This window comes from Corvus cornix, chromosome 2 (genome assembly GCF_000738735.6).
Source record: "Corvus cornix cornix isolate S_Up_H32 chromosome 2, ASM73873v5, whole genome shotgun sequence".
Classification (NCBI taxonomy): domain Eukaryota; kingdom Metazoa; phylum Chordata; class Aves; order Passeriformes; family Corvidae; genus Corvus; species Corvus cornix.
In genome coordinates, this window is record NC_046333.1 from 21419006 (window position 1) to 21442196 (window position 23191).

General features: G+C 38.1%; 1 protein-coding gene across 1 annotated transcript in view; it reads right to left on the bottom strand.

The window, feature by feature from the left end:
* TGFBR1 (transforming growth factor beta receptor 1) overlaps window positions 1-23191 on the bottom strand; it is a 34957-nt gene that overhangs the window by 7006 nt on the left and 4760 nt on the right. The window contains exons 2-6 of the mRNA XM_039548946.1: window positions 20583-20834; window positions 19930-20172; window positions 13741-13971; window positions 6394-6561; window positions 5722-5878 (exon numbers count right to left, since the gene is read on the bottom strand). Coding sequence (XP_039404880.1) covers window positions 5722-5878; window positions 6394-6561; window positions 13741-13971; window positions 19930-20172; window positions 20583-20834 — 1051 coding nt within the window. The remainder of the gene's footprint in view (window positions 1-5721; window positions 5879-6393; window positions 6562-13740; window positions 13972-19929; window positions 20173-20582; window positions 20835-23191) is intronic.

A 23191-nucleotide genomic window follows, 5' to 3' on the forward strand; every position in this document is an offset into this window, starting at 1 on the left:
GCTTTGTAGAGGTGCAGTCTGGATGTTGTGACTTCTAGTAAGTGGGAAACAAGAGGAACACAAAGATTGAGGATATTCAAGGAAGGCCTGTGCAGCTATGCAATGCTTATCAAGGAACATTTAGGAGAAAGGGAACAGACGTGCAGCAACAGAAAAGGGTAGCAAAAGGGCCAGTTGCATAAGAGGTTGTCAGTCTGCACATGCTCACCAATGTATCCTATTTTATTAAATTCTAACTACTCTGTGCATCTCACTCTCAAGCCCACGCGCACGCATTCTCTAGGAACTGTATGTCTGCAACTGGAGGCAGGCATGAGTCCATTCAGGTCTAGCAACTGGAGCAGCAAAGGGATGAAGCTGAAACTAGAGAGAAGGAGGGGCTCAACATCATTAGCTGGAAGGGCAACTACAGATCCTAGGAGCACATCTGTAGGTGAAAAGAGCACATATCTGGAGCTACTGTGGGGGGACCAGTGTGCATGAATTCTGGGCCAGCAACTGTAGTCTGACAGAAGGTGAAGGTGCCAGCAACTGGAGCAAATGAGTAGGTCTACTTCAGCTACTGAAATAAGACCATGTATCACAGGCTTCATGGTCACAGCTTACATATACATGTGTGTACCTACATGGTACACAGCTTACCAGCTACAGGGGAGAAAGGGGATGAGAAAAACAGAATAAGGGTCTCTCAGCACCAGCAACTGGAGTGGGAGTCACAGGCTGTAAGGTCTGTGTGGCTGGGTGCCAGTTGCTGGGCTGGGCCAGAAGGTTTGCATTTCCCCAACCCTGCACAGCTGGTGTGCGGGGCTGTAATTCACTAGCAACCTTCAAGCTGGTCTAGCCAGCACCCAGGCAGCCCAGGCAGGGATACTTGCCAGGGCAAGAGCCCATGCTGGTATTTGAGGGAACCATGCACAGAGGCATGTGTACATCTGCTGTTTGCTGCTGTGCAAACAGCTGGGGAGTATGAGATTCATGGAACACAGGACAGAGCATTAGACACAGCAAGCCTTGGATGGATGGTTGAGGGGCTTATAAACATGCATGGAGTTGTGAGGCTGCAGAAGGGAGTACATACTTTCACTAATGAAGTTCAAGCCTGATAGCTGAAGAGAAGGAAGGAGACTTGGCTGTCTATACTTATGTTTTATGCAAGTTCTGACAGTGTTTTATGCGGGTGTTGAAGACAGCACATGGTGCATAGCAATCTATATAATCAGCCGTCAGTACGGTGTGTGTCTGTGTATGACTGGTTGGATCTCAAGGAAGAAAGCAGCAGCCACATCCATGGGCTTCAGAAGAGCAAAACCCGAGCCCTTTGGGACATACCAGCTGGGCTCCAGAGGTCAGACAAGAGGAAGCCCCAGCTCCTGTAATCTGACAAATTATAGCAGCCACTTAAAACATCCCTAACTCGACTAGAGCAGGAATAGATGTGAAGTGCTGGTTAAGAAACCAGCAATGTTAAAAATTTCTTGAGAACAAAGTCTCACTACCATTGTAGTACCTGATTCTTCATCACACAGTCTGCAAGTCTCACCCTAAACCATGCCAGTCATTATTTTTAGTAGTAAATCCTATTTGGATTGCAAATTAACAACTGTGCTCACCGATTTAGTTAACCCACATTTCCTGCAAGAAGAAAAATCTGTAACAAACTTTCCGCTAAGAAATAAGGCCTGAAAACTGATCATGGCATCCAAGTGGTTGTTACCTTGTTTAGTTAATAAGTCTGATGTGGGAACATCAAGCAAAATAGAAGTGTGGACCTTACTGCAAGAGCTATTGACAGCAGCACCCCCACTGGCTGTTGGAAAGAATGAATGGTATTTGCTGCATCAAGTCAACATCAGTTGTAGCACTGCTCTCTCATTCTGGTAGGGTTCTGGCAGCTAAATCCAGTATATGATGTTTAGCAGAGTTCAGTGTGTTTCTCCGCATCACTGCCCCAGCAGTCTCAAGCTGACATATCAATGAAGCAGGCCAACAGTGGCAATGTTGACTGGTAAAAAAGCAACGTGCAGATTGCTGGAGATGAATACAGTGCCAGGCAATAGCTCTACCTCTGGAACAGCCACAGAAGCCTAGGCACGATTTCATTTAATCGATATCACAGTAGGACTTTCTTTTCCAGTACCAGGGATGGTAGGCAGAATACAAGACACACTACTTAAAAGAAATTTCAGGACTATCACACCTTTCAGAGCTCCCTCAGTACTACTGTGTCTTACAGAAATTACATAGATACAAGGAAGCAAGATAAGTACTATCAAGATAAGTAAAAAAATGCAACCAATAGCTGCATTTGTTCTGAACTACCCAGAACTTCAACAAGGTTTGCTGAGATGAGAGTTCTCCTAAGGCATACAAATTACTCACACGTAATAAACACAGCACAAACAGAGGACAACTGTCTGAAGTTGAGTGTAAGCTTTACTTTGACAGTATTTATTGAATGGAAGTGGAGTATTAAGTATTGTTGCAATCTTTGACATGGACCAGGCTCAAATCATTCTGGTCCATCCATATAAAAAATGTTTTAATCAAGAATGCAAGATTGTGGTGAATGTCTTAATGCTCTCCAAGGATTTTGCATTACTGGACACTCATGCTACTTCATGAGCTTGACACAGTAAGTGATTATCTTGGAGCCTAGCAGAGAGAATAGTTGATCTATCTTAAGATGACACAGGGATGAAAAGAGTGATGGACCTCAAAAAACAACAAACCAAAAACACCAACCATGGTGCAAGATGTCAGCCAGAAACATGTAAACAAGCAGTAAAGGAGATTGTCTCGGCTTCTGTGAATCATCCAAAGAATGATTCACTTTTAACAGGAAAGACCATAAGAGGCCTGAATGTGGCAAAAATTCCCCCCCACAGTGTGACTTCCATTGGCAAATTGACCTCTTACCATGATCCTCCATCAATGCATTTAGATTGGCTTGGGCTTCCATGATACAGAATGACTGCTCAGAAGGCCTGAGAGATTATTGCTGGAACAAGAGAGGCAAAAGGCAAGGAGGTCGTGTAGTGAGGTCAGCAGATCAGCCACTTCATGGCTGTTAAACAAAAGGGAGAGAAGCAGGCATCTCCTTGTCAGCTTATGCGTTGGAAATGCATTGCTTGGCAGAAACAGTATCTTAGGTTCTGGAGAGAGCAACTCTATTACACAAACTCTGACCTTCTGAGCAAGGTCTGCAGCTCAATATCATCCAAGAACAAAAGGATAAGTCTACAAAGAAGTGTACCAAGTATGTTGAGCATGGTTTTGCCAAACTTTGGGTGCCTGCTGACCTCTTTCTCCCATCTCTTTTAGTCCAAAAGTTCAGTATTAGTAGTCTAAATTTCTTGTACAACATATACGGAGCTTGGTGTCATCAAACAGACCCATACACAACATGTTGTGTGGCATCTCCCTTCATCAAGCCTATACTCTACCAGGTAGAGTTTTCCCCATATTTTGTTTAGGTAAACTTCAGAGAAGCACCTATGGCAAGAATTTGCTGCCAAACTTCTTTTAAAACACAACCTATTTGAACTATCAAAAGTAACAGCTGGGCCACACTTCTAAAAATAAATAGAAAGAGAATGAGGGTTTTTTTACTTGCCTCAGGGAGTGAGAGAGGGATTCTATTTCCTTCTCAGTTTAAAGCTCATGTTCCCTGCTTTATGTTGCAGGCTGAGCTGTGAAAGCACACAGTTCACACCCTCTGGTAAAGCTAAGCCTCTGAACAGAAAAGAAATAAAGTCAGAAAATTCAGTCAGAAAGAGGGATCATCAGTTTGACTCAACACCTTGATCACTCACACAAGAGTAAGTTTGCTTGCTCCCTAGACATACATTTTTACAACCATCATTAGAAAAATATAGACTTTTTCAAATCTCCCTGAACTTGTACACGGATTTTCCATGTGCAGAAGAGGTACCTGCAGTGGCAATCAATGGGAGTTAAAACTGTCATTGAAGAGGTAAGACTTGAACTGTACTATGAAAAATTAATCAGAGGTGCAGAGTTACTTACCTAAGAATGCACAAGAGGGAGAAGAAGGGTCTAAGCCTTTTACAAGAATGTGCAATTTTCAGAGGGGTAGAAATGACTAATGTCTTTAAAAGGGGAAACAGATTTAGCACTCCTGCTGCCCACTGCAGCAAGCAAGAGTTGCTACAGCTTTACCCTTGTGAAGAAGCATAAGGCAGATGAATAAGGAATTTAATAATGCCTGTGCAAGAAAAGATCTGGTAAGTGGGATCTGCAAACACAGCTGAAAGGATGCTTTCTCCAATGACTAGACTAAAGAAAGTAACTGGTTTGTACATTGTTTTTCTTTGCACGTAGGTGTAGTAAAATTCAAAAATCACACGTGGCATGCGCCCTGCCCCCAGCTAAATTTGCAACGACAAATTCCCAAGAAAGCCTGCTGTTTACTGGAGACTTTGAGAAGGAATAATACCCAGTACCTTATAGTCTAGGAGTAGTTCAGAAAATAAATCTTATCTGACCATTTGTGTAGTATTTTTAAAATTGGCAAAGGGCTAGTACAGCACAGCTTTAGAACAAAGTAACTTCAGCGATATGTGTCAGTAAAACAAATTTTCAGTACATGTTCTAAAAGCTTTGGTTAACTGAGCCTTAAAATAATGTTTAGGGGTTTTTTTCTTTCCAAAAAGACACAGCTCAAGGGGAATCCTAATTCACTGTAAAACCGCGATCTACCCCCACCCCCCAGTATCGCTTACTAAAGGAATATCTAAAAAAATTTTTGATATATAAACTGGAGACTGGACAACATCAACACAATTTTCTCCAACACTGCTAAGCCATATAGGCTTGGCTCTCACATGCTTCTCCATGAGCAGTGTCCAAACTCCAGTTTGACACAGCACTGAACCTACAGGCATCAGAAGAATGAAAAGTTGCCCACATCCAAAATGGTTGCTGAGGTTCACTGTTAGTGCTACTATCTTTGTATGCTGTATAGCTGCATGGATTACTAAGGGAAATTTATTTATAACTTCCAGTTATTATTGCCTGAAGGCTCACCAATGATAAATTACTGACAGTAAGTTTTATTGCACTTTTGCTGAGTTAAACAGCTCTGAATTCTTCTGAGGGCAAGAAAAACCTGTATTTCCAAATTCAGAAAAAGCTTTTAAGAGAGACTATATTGACTCATCCACTTAAGATTCTTTTTATGCATTAGATGACGAAGATGACTGTTTTAAGTTCTTGCATTTCTCTCAAAAATGTGATTCCAAGAAAGCTCGCGTCCACAACTCTGCACCTTGTGTGTTCTACCACACAGGCTTCACATTGAAAAACACAGCATTTTACTGTCACTATCAATATCCTGTCTTACTTTCCTGACTGGGCTGCAAGTAACATTTCCACGCAACACATGGCAAGAAGAAGAAAGAAAGAGCACTGAAGACTCTAAATAATCATCAGGCATGAAGTCTCTTAATTGTTCTAACACATACTTGTGCCCTACAATACTTAGCAAGTTTTCAACATTTTACACATGCCAACATTCAACGTGCTTTTTAAGTGCCTGCCATCTAACTGAAATACCAGCTGGCAAGGAAGTGCCTAAGAACTCTATCTGCCATTACATTTTCCTGCTGCTTATATTTCTATCAACACAAATTTATATGGGACCAGAAAAAACAAAGCATTTTATTATAAAAGTTGCCTGGCACGTCACATAAATGATTTTACCTTTTTGTTCCCACTCTGTGGTTTGGAGCAATGTCAATTGTGTCTGTAGCTGAATCATGCCTAACTGCCAATCCCAGGTCTGCAATGCAGCATGTTCCATTCTTTTTCACCAATATATTTTTTGATTTTAAATCTCTGTGAGCAATTGCTGGTTTGCCTGTAAGGGAAAAAAATAAAAGTAACATATCTGAAAAAAAAAAACCCCTCCAAACCAACTTGCTTTTGTTCTAAGCCTGGTGCAAAATTTTGTTTGAAGTTACAGAATTCCTTCCAGTTCTGACAATTTATATGCAGCAGGGTACCTTCTGAAATCATTCATTGTAGATTGTCTGGCTGTTTAGGAAAGTGCATTTCATGTTTACTACATTACACCACTCTATTGCTCCTTTCCCTCTTCCCGCCAGTATTTATTGCGCAAACATCCTACTCAAACCTTGTCTCAACTCAAAGTTAAGAAGATGCTACCTGCACCCTTACTTCGTGCCTTTTAACAGGTGTTTTGTAGGAAGGATTGTTACATCACAATACCAGAGAAAGGAAGGCAAAAAGCCTGTCAAATTAAGCGGTTCTATTAACTCAGAAATCATCACGTGGTAGAACAAGCTACTTATGTGTCATTAAAAAAAACCTAAAAATCCAACCACATGACAAGTGGAATAATTGTAAGATTACCTTGTGTGCCAACAATTTCCATGTGCAGATGAGCAAGACCACTGGCAGTGGACAAAGCTAATTTTATCATTCCTTCCACCGTTACTGTATACCTGTTCAGGTAATCAAAGAGTGATCCATGCTCATGATAGTCTGACACTAACCACAGCTGAGTCCATGTACCATTGTCTGCAAAATAAAACTGGCATGAATACCACACATACACACACAAAGCATAAATAAACAATATATTCCACTTTTATACAATGCTTATGAAGTACAAATTATGTTCTGCAAGTAACCTCTGTAAATTAGACTCTTACATCTTTACTTCTATCCCTGTAACATTTAAATGCCTCTGCAAGGGCTGGTAATACCATGGGAGACTTTCTGAAAAGCCTAGTGAGTAATCTTTTATTTAAACTAAAACACAAACCATAGAAAACTGATGTCACTATAATTCTGAGGTGAATATTCAGGGTGCAGTATTCAGGGTATTAGCCAGGCCTTGCCTTTCCCTAAGTTTTCTGCTGGAGAGGGGGCACAGGGAACAGTGCTGAATGAACGATACAAAATTTATCCTGTCACTAGCACTGTACCACAATACTGTCCAGGCTAACCATAAAAAAAAAAAAAAAAAGTGTTTCAAGCTTTACTTCCTGACTCCTTCAGTCTTCCCATAACCTATCTGCACTCAGCCTGGGAGACAATTTCCACAGTGGATTTTTCCTCCTGGAGTAGAAGCTTACAAGCAGCAATCAGACACAAAGTTAAATCCCACCTCTTATGACCTCTAAATTGCTGGCCAAAATTGAGGTTTCCAGGAGGCACAAGGGTAAAGAAAGGAAAAAACACTGAGGAAATCAGTTTGCTGTATGACTTTTGACTGAGCTATGACAAACAAGACAGGCCACAATACATCTGTAGATATTCCAAGGCATACAAATGACATGTAAGAGCTTAATTGTTCACATTGTTAAAGCAGTGGACACAAAATACCTTTAAGTTTAAGCCACACAAAGAAGACTATCAAAGGAATTCAAATCAAGAGGGAAGCAAAAGTATTTTTTACCTTCGAAGTAGAAATATACCCAGGAAAGAACAATCCTGCCACCAAATAGGTTTTCTAATTTTGTGTTATAAAAGCAATTCTCCTGTGGCAGACTTGGAAAGTATTTTTATAGCCAGCTACTTTTAAAGAAGACTCTTTCATCTCTTTAGAAGAGTAGTTATCCCATAAAAGATATCAGTTGGACTCCTACCCTGAATTATATAGCCCCTACTCTCTCAGAACAAGTGAGAACACAGCACAAGTTAAAAAGATGTCTCATTATGTGATAGTCTCTAAAGATTGCTCAAGAATTAAATATGAAGAACATGAAAAAGGGAAGAAAGTTCAGAACTTACTCCTATCATAAACATACTAAAAATTTTTTACTTTCCAAAGAACAGACTTGTCCAGAAGAGCCAGAAGCACAAAACACCTGCTCTACAGATTGACAGAAACTACCTTTATAGAAACACTTGTGCTTATCTTTAACTAAACACTTTGGTGGGGGGGGAGGGAAAACTTGCAAGCCTCCCTTCTATTTGAATGTTTCTAAGGAAGTCAGTGATGCCATTAAAAAATAATCTAAAAATAAAATAAACCCCAAAATTAAAAAGCTTCCAAATACTTCAGAGTAGGAAGAAGACTAATCTACATTCAAACAATTCCATAATGGAAAGAGAACTCTGGCTTGCTACATTTACAGAACAGTCTCAACTAAGTTGATTAAACAGGCAAAAAAGTCCCAAACCAACCAAAGAAAAAAACCAAAACAACAAAAAACCAAAACAAACAAAAACAAACAATCCCCCAAACAAACCAACCTAACAAAAAAATGCGCCATAAAAATGCACCATAAAACCAAACAAAAACAAAAAACCCAGACCAAAACAAAAACAAGCAAAAAACCAAAAAAACAACTCAGTCACATACTCCAACCTGTAAAAGACCTGTAAAAAGCTACTACTGCTGCAGGGAGAGTCTTTTATGTCCACAGAAGGGACACCTAAGTTTTGTTTTTTTAAAAAGGAATAAGGAAATTAAACATTTTTTTCTAAAATATCTTCAGTTTTCTAGTTAGAACTGCTGCATCTCTTGCTACTTTGCAATATCCAAGCACAAACTCACAGAACTCAGCATAGTATTACATGTGACTTTTTCCAAAGTGAATTATGGTCTCTGAAGAGTCAATCCAACAGTATTGGCTTCACTAAACCAGTCTTGCAGAACCATTAGAAACAGGTATGAGTTCACAGGCACAGAAAAGACACTCTTAAATACACATAGTCAAAGAGCTCCAAAGAGCTGCAAAAGTTCTAAGTAAACTAATCTTATCACTTTAGAATATTTTCTTCACTCATTTTTATTCTACTGCTTCATCAGTTATGACCCTACATTGCTTGAAATAATCCTCTCCCGGGCACTAACACCATACACACTCATTGCTTGGTCCTGTACTTGATTTCTTCTCCTGTTTCTTAGGAGTGAGATACCTCAGCAGGTGTCTATACTAGACACCTAGCTGTAAGGAGGGAAATTAAACTAATTAGTCTACCAGACCTATTGTGTTTAAACAGCTCTGTAAAAGATGTCAGCTTCTGAAGAATTGATTTGATTCAAGCTTTCACAGGTTTGATTCAAGACTATGGTGCCTTTGCATAAAGATCCTCCACTCTTAATGCTACGTTCCCTCCCAAGAGGGGAATATGCTGCTGATTACAGACCCTTCTATTCAGTTTTATCTTATTTATTACCAGCAAGTTTTAATATTCAAGCTTTACCTTCCATCCAAAGAAGAAATATAAGCTGGGCTTACCATCCACTCTGAGAAGAACAATGATTCTTTTGTACTATATGCTGTATTTGTGGCCCTTCCACCAGATTTTAAGAAGGGACAGTACTACATCCAAACCTACATGAATAATAGTAATTACAGACAAGCTGAAATGCAGCAATAGGTCCAGTGTCCAGCTATCAGAATGGACCTATGTTTTCCTTGCCTTGCTGTATTTGACAAGCTATACATTTGTTTAGCACTCTAAGCAGAACATGTTACGATAAACTTAAGTCTTCTTATTCTGTTGACAGTAGTTAATTATTACCAAGTAATAATTAACCTGACCCTGAGTATTTTTGGCTGCACAGTAAACAGCATCTGCCATGAAGCTTTCAATCACAGGATTTGCATTATCCTGTAGGAAAAAGTAATTACACTCAATAGTAATTACATACAGCAGCCCAGCTTTCCATGATAAGGTAATCTAATTTAGTTTTCATACACACAATGATCAAGAACCTCAAACAATTTCAGAATGTTAAAAAAAATTACAAAAAATTTACATGTGTTATTGGAAATATATTTAAGAGATTAATTATGTTTATTTCACCTATTTCAAGAGGCCTGAAAGTATTTTATACTGTCAAAATCACTCAGAAGTAAAAGGTTTTCCTTTTTTGACTTAAAAAAAAAAATTGAAATTCTGAGTAAAGAAGCTTTCAGATTTGTTGTCAGGAGACTGATCACAGTTTGGGAAAAACATTAGTGACATTCAAGCAAGATCTGTCTTGGTAGAGCTGATTCTTGAGGAAAGGAATATACAATTGCTATATCAAATATATAATCAAGTTTCAAATAAAATTCAATTGAGTGAAATTACTTGTGAAAAATGTTGGGTTTTTTTTCACATCAGCACTAGAAAAACAAAAATGTTTTCTGTGGTGTCATGTAGTAAATGTTTCAAAACAGATTTAGCCTTTTTTGGCATGCAGATAACATAACATTATAAAAAAACAGCAGGAAGAAGCAGTGAAAAGATCAGATTCAGATGGGATCTACAACTAGAAATCTCTTAGATATTTAGGGAGATGGCAGTTTTGTCAGTGACTGGAGCATGACTGGTGTCTCGTTAGCAAAACAGCTCGACTATCACATTGACACAATCATCTGATTAAATGATGAAAAGCACTTGAGCTGTGCAGATTCCTTCTTCTCAGGCTAAAGCCAGAGCTTCAAAAAGAATAAATGGCTGAAATATTACTTCTTAAGAGGCAGGAATTCTGCTCATTTCTTTGCAGCATATTGTTTAACGTCACTCTTGGGGATCTACTTACCATGAAAGGTATTCTGACGGAACCAATCATCTAGGGAAGCGCACCTTTCAGTTAAGGGGAAGGAATGGAGAAGTCATGGTATTTTAGTGCATAAAGTTATCTGGAAGTGTGCAGTGCAAGACTTCACCTTATTGAATTTGCCTACAGGCAGTTATAATTATAGCCAGCTAATGCAGAGAAACCTTTAGTACTGTAAACCAAGGTTGCTGACACTACTCTTTTGCTACTAGAATAGTAGAGATAAGTAGTCCCTGATACACTTTACCTTCAAGTATCTGGGTTAGAAAGAACAAAACAAACTGTGTGTTTAGATGGTTCAAAACAAGACACATGGCCCTGAAAGAAACTTCCCTGACCTAGCAGTATTTGGAAGTTAGCACATACTTTGTCACTATGCAAAGAGCTACCCAGAACACAAAAGTGCTTGTCAGCCAGATCACAACTGCAGTTAAAATCGTTCATCACTTCTCAGCCCTCCAGGTGCCATAACTGCAGCACCTCTTTCCCAGTAGATTACAGGGTGGAAAGCAGATAGATTGGATCAGCTCCTATAGCTTTCTGAACATGATACAGTTCTGGGGAAGTAGAAAAGAAGAACGTGCCATTAAGGCACATGAACTAAACAGCATAGCAGAAAAAGGAGTGAAGACAGCAGTTCAGTCACAAACCCTAATCTAAACACACACCCTCCTACCCAAAGGAACCCCTTCCGCCAATTTTACACTAAATGGCCAGCCAGATGCTCCTCAGCAGTTGTGAAAAACTGCAGTTGCAGTAAGAGCAAAGACCTAATTCAGCAGCAAGAACTGCAGCGCGCCTTGGTTCTACAGCTCTTGTACTAGTCCTTTTCCAGTTTTAAAATTACTAGTACTCCTATATCTCTGCAGTCATCTTTGCAATACCTCAGACACACAGATTCTTGCAGTCTAATGACTTTGTGCATTCCAGCTAGGCTGTAGTAACTCCTGAATGCATTCAAAAGTCAGCCCTATGGAGAAATAGATACAAATCCTCCACAGATATTATTGCTGTGAATGAATACATAATCTTGCACCTGGCACCACACAAACATTTATCAGTTAGCACCAGCATCTACAATAAAAGACTATTCATAGGTGTTCTTAAGCCATTGGTCTCTAAAGCCTGTGGTGAAACAACTGCTCCTTTCAGAGTACCATGATAGCGTACCTGCTAAACTGGGAGAACTACCCCCCTAATGGTCCCTTTTGTTCTCCTGTTTAATGGGATACAGGTAGCCTGAAGTATTCTAAATAAGAATTGAAGTATTAACCTCCTTCAATATTCAGGACTGAATTCTTAGCCCAGAGAGCGAATGGTGTGTACAGATTTTCTCACTGAGAGAATGCAGAGGGTTATACTATGAATCAATTCTGTATTGATGGGTTAAAAATAACAGTACAGATTTCTACTTCTGCTCAGACAGCAATACTATGTTAGAGAACATAGTCAAGAATAGTGGCATTTTCAAAACACATTTTTATCTATTTTTCAAAAACCAGACACCAATTAGTTCTCAATAAAGTAGAAGAGCCTTGCCCTGAAAGCCTAAAACCTCAAATAATGCCATGACCTATCAGTTAAGGATTTCTTCTTTGTATGTAAAGCATATTAACAGAAAAACCAGAAAAAAATTCATATCACATTATATTTTGTTACAAGGAAACTATAGATGACCAAGTCAAATGCTATAGCATCTGCAACACAAACCAGCAATTAAGAAATTATTTTAAAAACCCACCCAATTCCTCATACCTCCTCTGCACAGTAGTCAAGTGTATTTTTGGGACAAACTACCAGGAGGTTTCAGGCAAAATGAGACACTGGTATACTTAACCAGAGATGAATTTTGTTAAAAGTTACAACTAAGCTATTGCAATATATCCTTTATGCTTTTAAGCAAGAAATAGAAGCTAAAGCTTCTGCAGAGATGGCTCTTCATTTATGGCTTTAATGCAGCTGATCTAATTTTAAACCCAGGCTCCAGATACTCCCTTAGGCCAGCCAAAGAAAACTCAAGCTCTTGCAGGTGCTAGTAATATCAAATACAGTTTTAGGCATGGAAATAAGACAGTTTCTAATGGTAAGCATAATAAGCTGCAGGAAAAAGCTGCTTGGTATGGTGTTGATCTGCAAGGTCTTGGAGAATAACAAGTTGCACAAACATCTGTTAGGAGCAAGTTAACTGTAGACAACCCTTTCCTGGAGAAGTGTTCTGCACAATCTCTTGGATTCAGTTCCAATTTTACAGATTTATATAGATACAGAAGCTTGAAATTAATCTAATGGTAATTAAAAAGAACTTTATTTACACATGTACTTGAACCTCACTAAAACCATTCCGGAATTTCCCACAAAACTGAGAGCCCTTTAAAAATACAGCGCGTGTGTGAATCATTGACTCCTCCCTAATGTGACAGAATTTTCTGTAAACGCTTTCTTCACAAATATGTCAAAGGCCATTTGTGGTAAAACGTGCAATTTCAGACGACAATAACTCAAAAAAACCAGCATCTTAACATCTTAGCTCCCCTTAATGAAAGAAATCCAAAACTTGTTTTGGTTTTGTCAGATGCTCGCATCTTTAATTGAACTGCAGGAAAATCCAAGAAACTTTAATCTGACTGAAATCACAACAAATCAAGTTGAAAAAATGGTTCCTCTTAGTGGATAATTAAAGGCTTATCAGGAGAGTTTCAGGAAGCAGGTATAGTTTTTTACTACTAGGAACATATAATTAATTCCATTTTTCCAATTTATTTTCTAACTGGACTGCTAAAAGAATAACTTTTCATACCTCAGCCTTAAGAATAAATCTTCTACCTCCTACTTTGTATCTGGACAAGAGGATTAGACATGATCTCTTTCAGTCCCACACATCTATATTATTGGGCTATGAGGTAATGACAGGTACCAGTATTCAGCAGATATGTGGGCTCACAGGATAAGGCAACTCCATTTTGATACCAAAGCATTTTAAACAAATTTAAACAAAGCATGTTCTTCAGGAAAAAAAAGACAATGTACTTTTTCCTTCATTAAACCCATGAAAAGTGTGCCAAACCCTGAACCACTCCAGTTAAAACAAATTTTTTGCTACTCTTAAGTCCTCACAACTGTTTTTCCCCTTCATGTACTGTCTCTTCTGACCAGGTGCAGAATCAGCAAAATTACTTCATAGTGTCACCAACCTTTGTTGTCTGCAGCTATAAATCCAAGAATGTTTTCATGGCGTAGCATAACTGTCTGATAAATTTCTGCTTCTCGAAACCATGAGCGTTCCTCTCTTGAAGAGAAGATCTTCACAGCAACTTCTTCTCCTCTCCACTTCCCTCGCCAGACTTCTCCAAAGCGACCCTTACCAATGCTTTCTTGAAGTACTATAGTTCTTGCAATTGTTCTTTGCACAAGTAAAGGTAAACCTAAAAAGAAGATTTTACGTTAACCTTAAATATCACTCTAGAGAACTAGCACTTATCCCCCCAAATACTGAATATGAGATTCTATTTCTGTTTGGGTATTCGTCTTAGAATGCACCTACTCTCTAAGATTTTAACTTCTTGTTGAGAACTGCTGGCAAGCACATAGGCAAGATTCTGCCTTCACCCTTAAAGAGCCAGCATAACAAGTACTCAAGGATATGCCACAAACTACCTCTACAGTAGTTAAAAGCACAACACACACTTCCTTTCAGTTAACAATGTTCACTTGCTGATCCATAAAATCCTATTTAAATGAAAAAAAGAAGCAATGATGAGGCAGTCAGGACCAGGTTTAGGGGGGTTTTTGGTTGCTTGTTTGTTTGGGGTTTGGTTGTTGGGTTTTTTTCTTTATTTTTGGAAAAAAAGATCTGCCCTTAGCAAAGCAGTTTAAGAGCACTTTTGCTACTGATTAATTTACTAGATTAATCACTAGATAGTCCATTTCTACGTTAAAGTTAAACCACACTTATCAGCAACACCGACTGCTGAAAATCCACACTCATACCAAGTGTGCTGATAGCTTCTTAGTAACCCCGAGTCACTGTAAAATAGGAAAACATCCTTGTAATGCAAGCTTCCCATTTTACAGGCCATTCTTGTTCACCTCACTGTAATTATAATTGAGAAAAATGTTTACATTCATGAAGGTTTTACACCTTTAAAACACTTACATGCTTTCAACACAGAGCACCTCCTAATACACTTCAGTAATTTTATACAAGCAGCACTGGCATCCCTCAAACAGGCTGGGGTTTTGTTTATTTTCAATCTTTCCTGTTGTAACTGCAGGGCTTCTCATTGGATTCCACACTGATACTACACTGCAGGATGAGACCATCAGCCAGGTTATCTGCTTACAATAAGCTCTTTTGGTATAGGATTATTTCACTTAAACCAAACATTTTACAAAGCAATCTATTACTCTATAACCATTGTTCCAGTAGCTGATAGAACACCTGCATTTCCTTATATTATAGAAAATAAATCCCATTAATAGCTCAAATAACTAATTCTTGTCCACCTCTGGACATTCTTCGCTAACAACAGCACTAGAAGGACACCTGATCTGGTTGGCAGCGTTGCCATGCTCATGTCTCAGTCTGAGAAGAGGAAATTAAAACACTGCAGTGTTCAGAAGAGCTCCTCAAAAATGCTAGCCTTACAGGAATTTTCTGCATGGTCTATGCTGACAACATACCTACATGAAGACAAGAAGGAAAAAAAAAATGTACACCATACCATCAATTTAATCATTGTCAGGTGCTGTAATAATTTCTCCTGAGAAAGTTAAAACTTCTGCTGTAATAGTCCTCAGGGGAATTGTGCTGCATGCCCAAACTATAGAGGCTCTGCCATGAAGCCTAACCTGCATTCTTTATGGACAGACTTCTGAAATGCAGAAGAGGCCAGATTAGAACAACCACAGGACCAAACTCAACCCTGAAAAGGTAAAATTTGACTTCATTGGTGAGAGAGTTTCTTCCTTAGAATTTATGCACTACTGTAAAATCTATAGGCAAATGCGAAATACATTTTGTGTATTTTGTGTACCTGAAATGGGTGATAGGCCATACAGTTGTATGAGAATACTGTTTGTACATTCTCACTTTCAGATCCACTGCTCTCAACTTGCTGCACTTTCTATAGATCTCTCTCCTTGTTTAAAATATATGTCCAAGGATATCAACTAACTGCTACACATATACTAAGCTCTAAACCTTCTAGACAGAAAGCATTTCAATTTCATATTACAAACTCCCATTCATCACATTAAGATGCCACTGTAGGATAAAAACCCTACTGTGATCTATCCACTTACTCCAATATTTATATTTACAATATTTACAAGATTCAACTTGCTTCTGTTTGTCTGAAACCGACCTTTCTCTTACTACTGCTGCACCCAGAAGATTGGAATCCATACTTATCTTGCATTCACAGCAATTCATTACTTTCTGTTGCAACTGAGCAATTTCCTCATTTTGCTATAGAAGAAACACAGCCCTGTGTCACCGGGAACTTGAGCAACTGCTGTACTGTAAACCAAACTGCCTGAAAAGCATCTCACAGGAGACAGCTACAGCCTCAGCCTTTCACAAACACATTGGGCACAGCTGTACTCCAAGTTCTTGGCTACACCTTCTTTTAACTGTGCATGAAGAAAGATGACAGCCATTTTGCCGATCAGGAGAATAAGAAAATTTGAGCCCATATTAAATTCAGCAGCAGCTCAGTGTTTAACACCTTGTATTTAGCCATGGTCATCCGATTTATTCCTGAAACCTTCATCATTGTTTTCATATACCATAAAGTATCCTCAAGCCTTCTTAAAGTCTAACATAAGAAGAAAGTTCATTTTTTCTTCCATATCTTAAGCATACTCTGATTAGTTTAGTGACTTTCCAACGCATAAGGAGTTTGTAACTAAAACGGGTAATTCAGGAATTAAGTTCTAGAGCAACAAAAGCAGCTGCTAAAATTTTGTTCTTGTTCACAAGTCTCTGCCCAGACTACTTCCTCTGATGAGTAATAAAAAAAAAAAATTCCATGAATTGCAATGAAAAATCTCATTCCCTTCAAGCTTGTATGAATTGCAAAATAGCTTTTAAGGAGCTTTACATTCACTTCAATTGATTCAACTTTGCATTGATTTCTGTGACCCTTTGGATTTCTAAATAGCTTAAGTTCCTGCTGGAAGTCGCCTACCAATACAATCCAAAGCTTCTCCCCCATTGTAGGCAATTCTTCCTACACCCTTGTAACTAAGTGACTTCGTCATTTGTGAGTTAAGACAGTAACAGATGGGCGTCCCCATCTGTCTATACAATATGTAGTTGATATTTAGAGATTTGCATCATGATCTGAAAATCATTCTCAGCTCCAAGAGACTTTGAAATCCTTCTCTTAGAAGCTGTAGCTTCACCAGAAGGATCTATTTTAGATGTTTCATTAATTCCTTTCATGGAGTATCTCCTTGTTTCAGGTCTTGTTTGTCATGGAACAACATAGCAACACTAACGTAAGTCAAGACCGAGTAATTAATAGCAGCTTACTACTCACCATTGCAGTAAATGAATCCTACTCCCTTTTGGTCTGAATAGGAAGCTCATTTTTAGAGTTTTGATTATTTCTCTGTTTTATACAGTTCTCACCAGAGAATACTGAATTAACAAAATTGGTAGAATCCTTTCTATTTTACTATGAGCTCTTCTGGTCCCTCAGCATGAGTTTAAGAGCAGAACATGGCCTTTGGGTCACCAAACTAAACACTTCCTTAGCTGTGCCTCTTGGGTCTGGATTATTTTGCCTGTGCTGTACATTTCCATTGTGTTTTTGCAACCTCTCGTCCCAACACCATCCCTTTAACACAGTTCCATTTCTGACAGGGTTAAGCACTGTTTTAACTCACAGCTCTTGACTTTTCTCCCTTTGGAGACCCTTTTCTGTACCCCCAGCTTATTCCAGAAAGGTACAGTCTTCTCAACTTTAAATGTGCCATACCCAAAGTCTGGAATAAAATACACACTTCAATGAGATTCAAATGCTGCAGGCATACTTCAGAACACACAAAAATTATCAATTCAGGTGCTAGGGTACTGTAAATTTGTATAGTCATTGACTGACTAATTTTGAGACAAAGTGACACAAGTCATTGCAAATACACTGCCAACAGTACAGAAAGTAAGTACCTGAAGCATCTCCTATTTCACTCTCATAATCCAAGTGAAGTAGAGAACACTAAATAAGGCTAATACTTGTCTTACAAACAGCTCAACAACATGGAACTCACTGCAGCTGAAGCTAAAAGATCCCTTTTAAGGAAACATTCAGGCTTGTTTTACAGCCTTTCAAGCATAAAAGGAAATTAGTGAAGAGGCTTCCTTAGGGATAAGCCAAATTCAACCATATCTGTTGGTTTTGTTCCTTGGATGCACTCACCAGTCGCCAGTGTTCAAATACCATAGGTACTGTAGGTCAGGTGCTCTGGGAGTGTAGACAAGCCTAAGTGCTCTGAATTCAGTTGTGAAAGTTTAGCAATTCCCTAGCATGCTCCTCTTACTTAAAGAGTAATTTGCAAATAGCCAAGGGAAGAGTCAGTAGTTTCTAGCCATTTGCTCCAGGGGAAGAATCATAAGTTTCTTCTAACTTGGATTCTCTGCTTTTCAAGAGCTTATTTTGAAGGAGTACTTCCAGAGTTTTCAGACATAAAGAGAGGTTCAGAAGCACCACATGTAGAAGGCCAGAAGAAAAATGAAAGAATATTCCTGATAATGAATGAAAAGACCATTTGACAACTAAGTTTGAATTTTTATTAGAATTTTTTCAGCCTTCCTTAGGAAAAGTCTAGATCTGCAGACATTAAGTAGAGAGTTTTACACTTCTAATAGTGTAACAATCATATATAGCAAATCTTTACACATTCCAAGATACTTAAATCTCTGACTCCTCCATATTATCTATATCTCTGACTTCTGCATACCCCTCCTAAAAACAAACATAACTGGAGGCCTAAGTCCAGAATGTGCATTTATCAAGCTCTAGCCCAATATATTGGAAGTTCTATTAATCACTTTCATTATTTGACTTAGTTACTCCTGTTAGTAAATGAGAAAATTGAGATAAACACAAATTACTAAAACTCCAGTTCTAACCGGAGAACAACTTACCCTTATGAGGATCAAATCTTATTTGGACACACAAAAGCTTTCTCACCTGAAACCTACACACCCTAGTGCAAGCTCACCTTCTTTAGGGAGGATATGACTAAATATGAATTTTTGATCTAGATTTTAATCATGTTCGGCAAGTTACATTAATTTCATTTGACAAAGCAATAGACTCTAAACAGTTTTACCAGTTACTGCCCTTGGGAAAGAAACACAACCTAGATGCTTGGGTTTTGTTGTTTTAATTTTTTCCAGTTCTGGGAAAATAAAGGATTCAGCAGTTGACAATCTAACACCAGTATTTCTTTGCAGAAAGTGTTCTGAAAGGGCATGGATGTTTCAACACACGTTTGCAAGGTATAGGAATAATTTTCAGTATTAAATTATTTAAACTTTTTATATAGTAGAAGGCTGGTAAAAAATTTGATGTCTCTCTCCTTAACATGGACCAGAGATCAATTAATTTATGTAATGATTTACCTAGCACATCATCGCCTAACACCTATTAAACTACATTTTTATGACACAGACCACCATAATCCTACAAGCAGTTAATGGTGAGAGTTACAATAGCAGTGACTGTATGCAGTGAACAGACCAATGCCTCATCTTTCCAAAGCAACACCTCTTCAAGTCAGAATTAAAACAAAAAGCATGAAATCAAGAGATAGACATTCATCAGACCTGGTCTGCATACTGCGTCCATTCTATACACAGAAATGGCTATTTGCAACTGAAAAATATCTTCTGTAAGGAAAGAACTGGCTGAAATATTAACTCAGACCTCAGAATATTTTCATACACCAATAGCTACATCTATAAATTAAGCTTCAATTTAAAGCTAAAAAATACCCTTGACAAAATTATCTAAAAACCACAGAAGATGGTAGTTTAGATAGGCTGCACAGAACAAAAAGGTAAATGACAGCCTTATAGGACACAAAACATTTACAATAGATGACTGTGATATTCCCTGCATTATATAATTTATATATATCAGGCTACTCTGAGAAGGATAAGGAATGGCAGCAACAATTCAGTGTTTCTTTTATTTCACTTATTTCCATACATTGAATCTTCACTGATGTTGGCTGAATGTACATGGAAGTTGCTTTTCTAGTATTTTCTCCAGTTAATTATAAGTTTAAGTAGATTTGACAATATTAAAAAAAAATAATGTCTTACAAGGCTCTTAAGCACTGAGTAATTACTACTAGAAGCATCACATTACCTGACCCAGAGCCTGAAGTTGTCATATCATAAATTAAATCCTTTAAAGTAGTTCCTTCTGATATAAAGGGACGATCCAATGAAGGGTCTTCTTCACTTGGCACACGATGATGAATTACAGTACGATTATGACAAAGATATAGAATCAACATCAGTGAAATGCAGACAAAGCAGACAGGTCCAGCAATAACAGCAGCCAGTTCCACAGGTCCTAGGTTAGAAGCTGGTTTTCCTGGAGTAGGGCCTGAGAGTTAAAATAAAAGAAAATGGTAAACCCATTCATTTCCTTTTACACTATCAAACTTCCAGTATCCTACAGCGATATTCAAATTGTTTCAATGTATTTGTTAAAACTTTTGCACAGTAACTTTTTCAAGAATCAACGTAACTACTACAAAGGACAAAAGTACTTACTTACACTTTTCATTTAAGTCTTCAAAACTGTCCCTAACATCCCTATCCAGAAGATTACAACTCTTGTTCTAATATAATGAAATTGTCTTTGCAGAATCTAAGGTGTACTTTAGGCCTTCAAATTTACCTACAACTTCCACTCTTACAGAATTTTGTTTGAAATAAAAAAACCCCAAAAACCAAAAAACCAACAAAATCAATCAATCAAACAAAAAAAGCAAAAATCCCAACCCCCCTCACCTGGTGTTGGAATTGGAAGTTCTACTTTATTGCAGAGAGGTGTGTTACAGCAATGAGACACAGTATGGACTCCATCTCTGGTGGAGGGGGAACAAACAAACGGCCTGTCTCGAGGAATCAGATCAATTTCTGCTATACACATGCTATTGCGCATTATTTTGTCTGCAGTTCGTGTTACTGAGGCAAAACATACTCCATCTGTCACACACGTAAAGTTGTCTTTTGTACATAGCTGGCAGTAACACTCCAATTCTATATTGAGAAAAAAACATTAATGTCAGTATTGGTACATGTTCTGAGTTGTAACAATTCGAATGACTAAAGAAATACAAATTCAAAATGCTAGGAGGCCTTTTTGGTTATACAGACACAGAACTGCAACACTAAAAAAACTACACTACAAGGCTTTTTAGTAGGACAAAAAAACTGGGAGATGAGCAGAAGAAAGTCAAATTTAGAGCTTAAGTCATCCCTCCTTACACAATAATGTATTAAAAGTCAAAGGCTAAAATCCTAGGCGTTCCTCCAGGTAAAGCACCACCACTACAGCTCCTCCTACGAAAGATCTAGACTTTTAAAACATTGTATCACCTAGAGCATGCAAGTCTGCTATTTTCAAACCAAATACAAATACTGCCATTTTTTTTTGACAATAACCACAGGTATAGCTTTAGTAAGTGACAAACAAGGATGGTGTTGGTTACCCAAGATTATTATGTTATGCATTACTTGATGGTTTCCATTTTATGCCAAAAGGGAAAAAAACAGCTTAATCTTCATTAAAAACCAAACCCTGCATGACCCTTTCGCAGAAGCAGAATGTGGTTTAGACTTGTTACTTATGAAGCCACAGGAAAACACTGTCTTACATTACTCAAGGTGGTGATTTACTAAAGCTATCAATTGCAGTAGTAAAGGAGAAGGCATGGGGAGGGAAACAAGAATGACAGGCTAATCACCCGTAAGATGATCAGGTTTCATTCTTTACATTGCAGAAGTTCTTGGAGAAGGAAGACTACTACTTCTAATTTCTTTCTCCACTCCTTCCTGCATTTACAGCACCAAAGACATGCAGAAAATGGTGCAGTGGCAACAATGAAAGTATCAATACACCCTGAGTCCACTTGTTCAACTGTGAAGAGCAAAAGCTGGCCTAGAACTTGTGTATGTGCACACAGAAACATTAAAGCACAGAAACTTTGACAAATTTAAAATCTTAAACATTTATGATCAAAGACCAAAAAATGTCCTGAGCCATAAAAAAGTCTCTTTCAAAGCTACATACAAAACTCACACCAAAAGGAGGAGGATTAACAGGTGGCAAACAAAAGGTTCTCAAAATCTGAAATTTGACATTTCACTTAAATTCACGAGTTTAATATAACTACATGAATTGCCTTGGATTATACACCCCTCTCTATCATGGATTTAAATAAACAGCAATCTGATCTCAAATACATATACGCATGTCATCTCAAAGTTTGACTTCTGAGAAACATTCTCTTAAAACACCCCTTCCCCCAAGATTTTGAATCAAACCAAATCATTGCAAATCTTCTACTGTTACTGAAAAGATTTGATAAAATTCTTAGGATCCATTATAGAAAGATAACCCTGTTTCAGAGAGATTCACCAGCACACAGAGAAGTCAGAAAAAGGGAGGAAAAAACCCTACAAATAGGATTACAAAATTATTTTTTTACTATGAAGGTTATTGAAAAAAACGATTAGAAGGTAGATGAAATGAGAACTGGCATTCAGGAATGTAAATCCTAACAGCGCATCTTTTGAAGATGCAATTTCCCACTCACGTCTCTCCCTGCCTCATCAGTGAAGTAAGGAAAGTCTTATTATCCAGTGTTTAACTACAAGAACATTTAACATTTATTTTCCTGTTGCTGTGCCTTTGGTAATTTACACCCGAACAAATTATTTCTTAATCTATTTAAACCATTTTTAAAATTCCTAAAATATTTACACACACTTTCTTTCAACTTTTTAAATGAGTACACCTTTATTTCCCTTGTTTCATCCATGACTTTTTTTTTTCTATTTAAACAGTAATTGGGGCTCATCACAACTGCACATGAATCTGAATGCCTACAGCAAGACACAGATATTCAGTGAGATATATTTACATTGAGGTACTGTGCAGAGGCCAAGTTATTTGAAGTGAAAAATTACGTTTGGGTTGACCTTGTTACACTTATTCATCTTCCTGGTCTTGTGAAGCTGTAGAAACACACTGTTCCAACCATGACTAAATAAAGCATTTTGTGCCCCATCTTCCTCATTCACTTTGCTCCCACCTCTCTTTTGCTACAGAATTTCCACTTAGTGCAATTTGATACAATTTACACTTTTGTTCTGGTTTGATGCCGCTATCTTCTCGTCTCCTTCCAAGGCACAGTTTACTGTCACACACAACAGAATGATTTCCTCGGCACAAATAAATCACTACTTCCTTCTGAAGCTACTCTCCCCCTTTGATAAGAGGGGAAAACAATGCGTAATCAGCTGAATAGCAAAGCTTCTAGGAATGCAGGTTTTTGCTGCTCTCTAGTGGGGATGCACTCAAAATAAAAAAAACAACTCGTTAAAAATGCTTT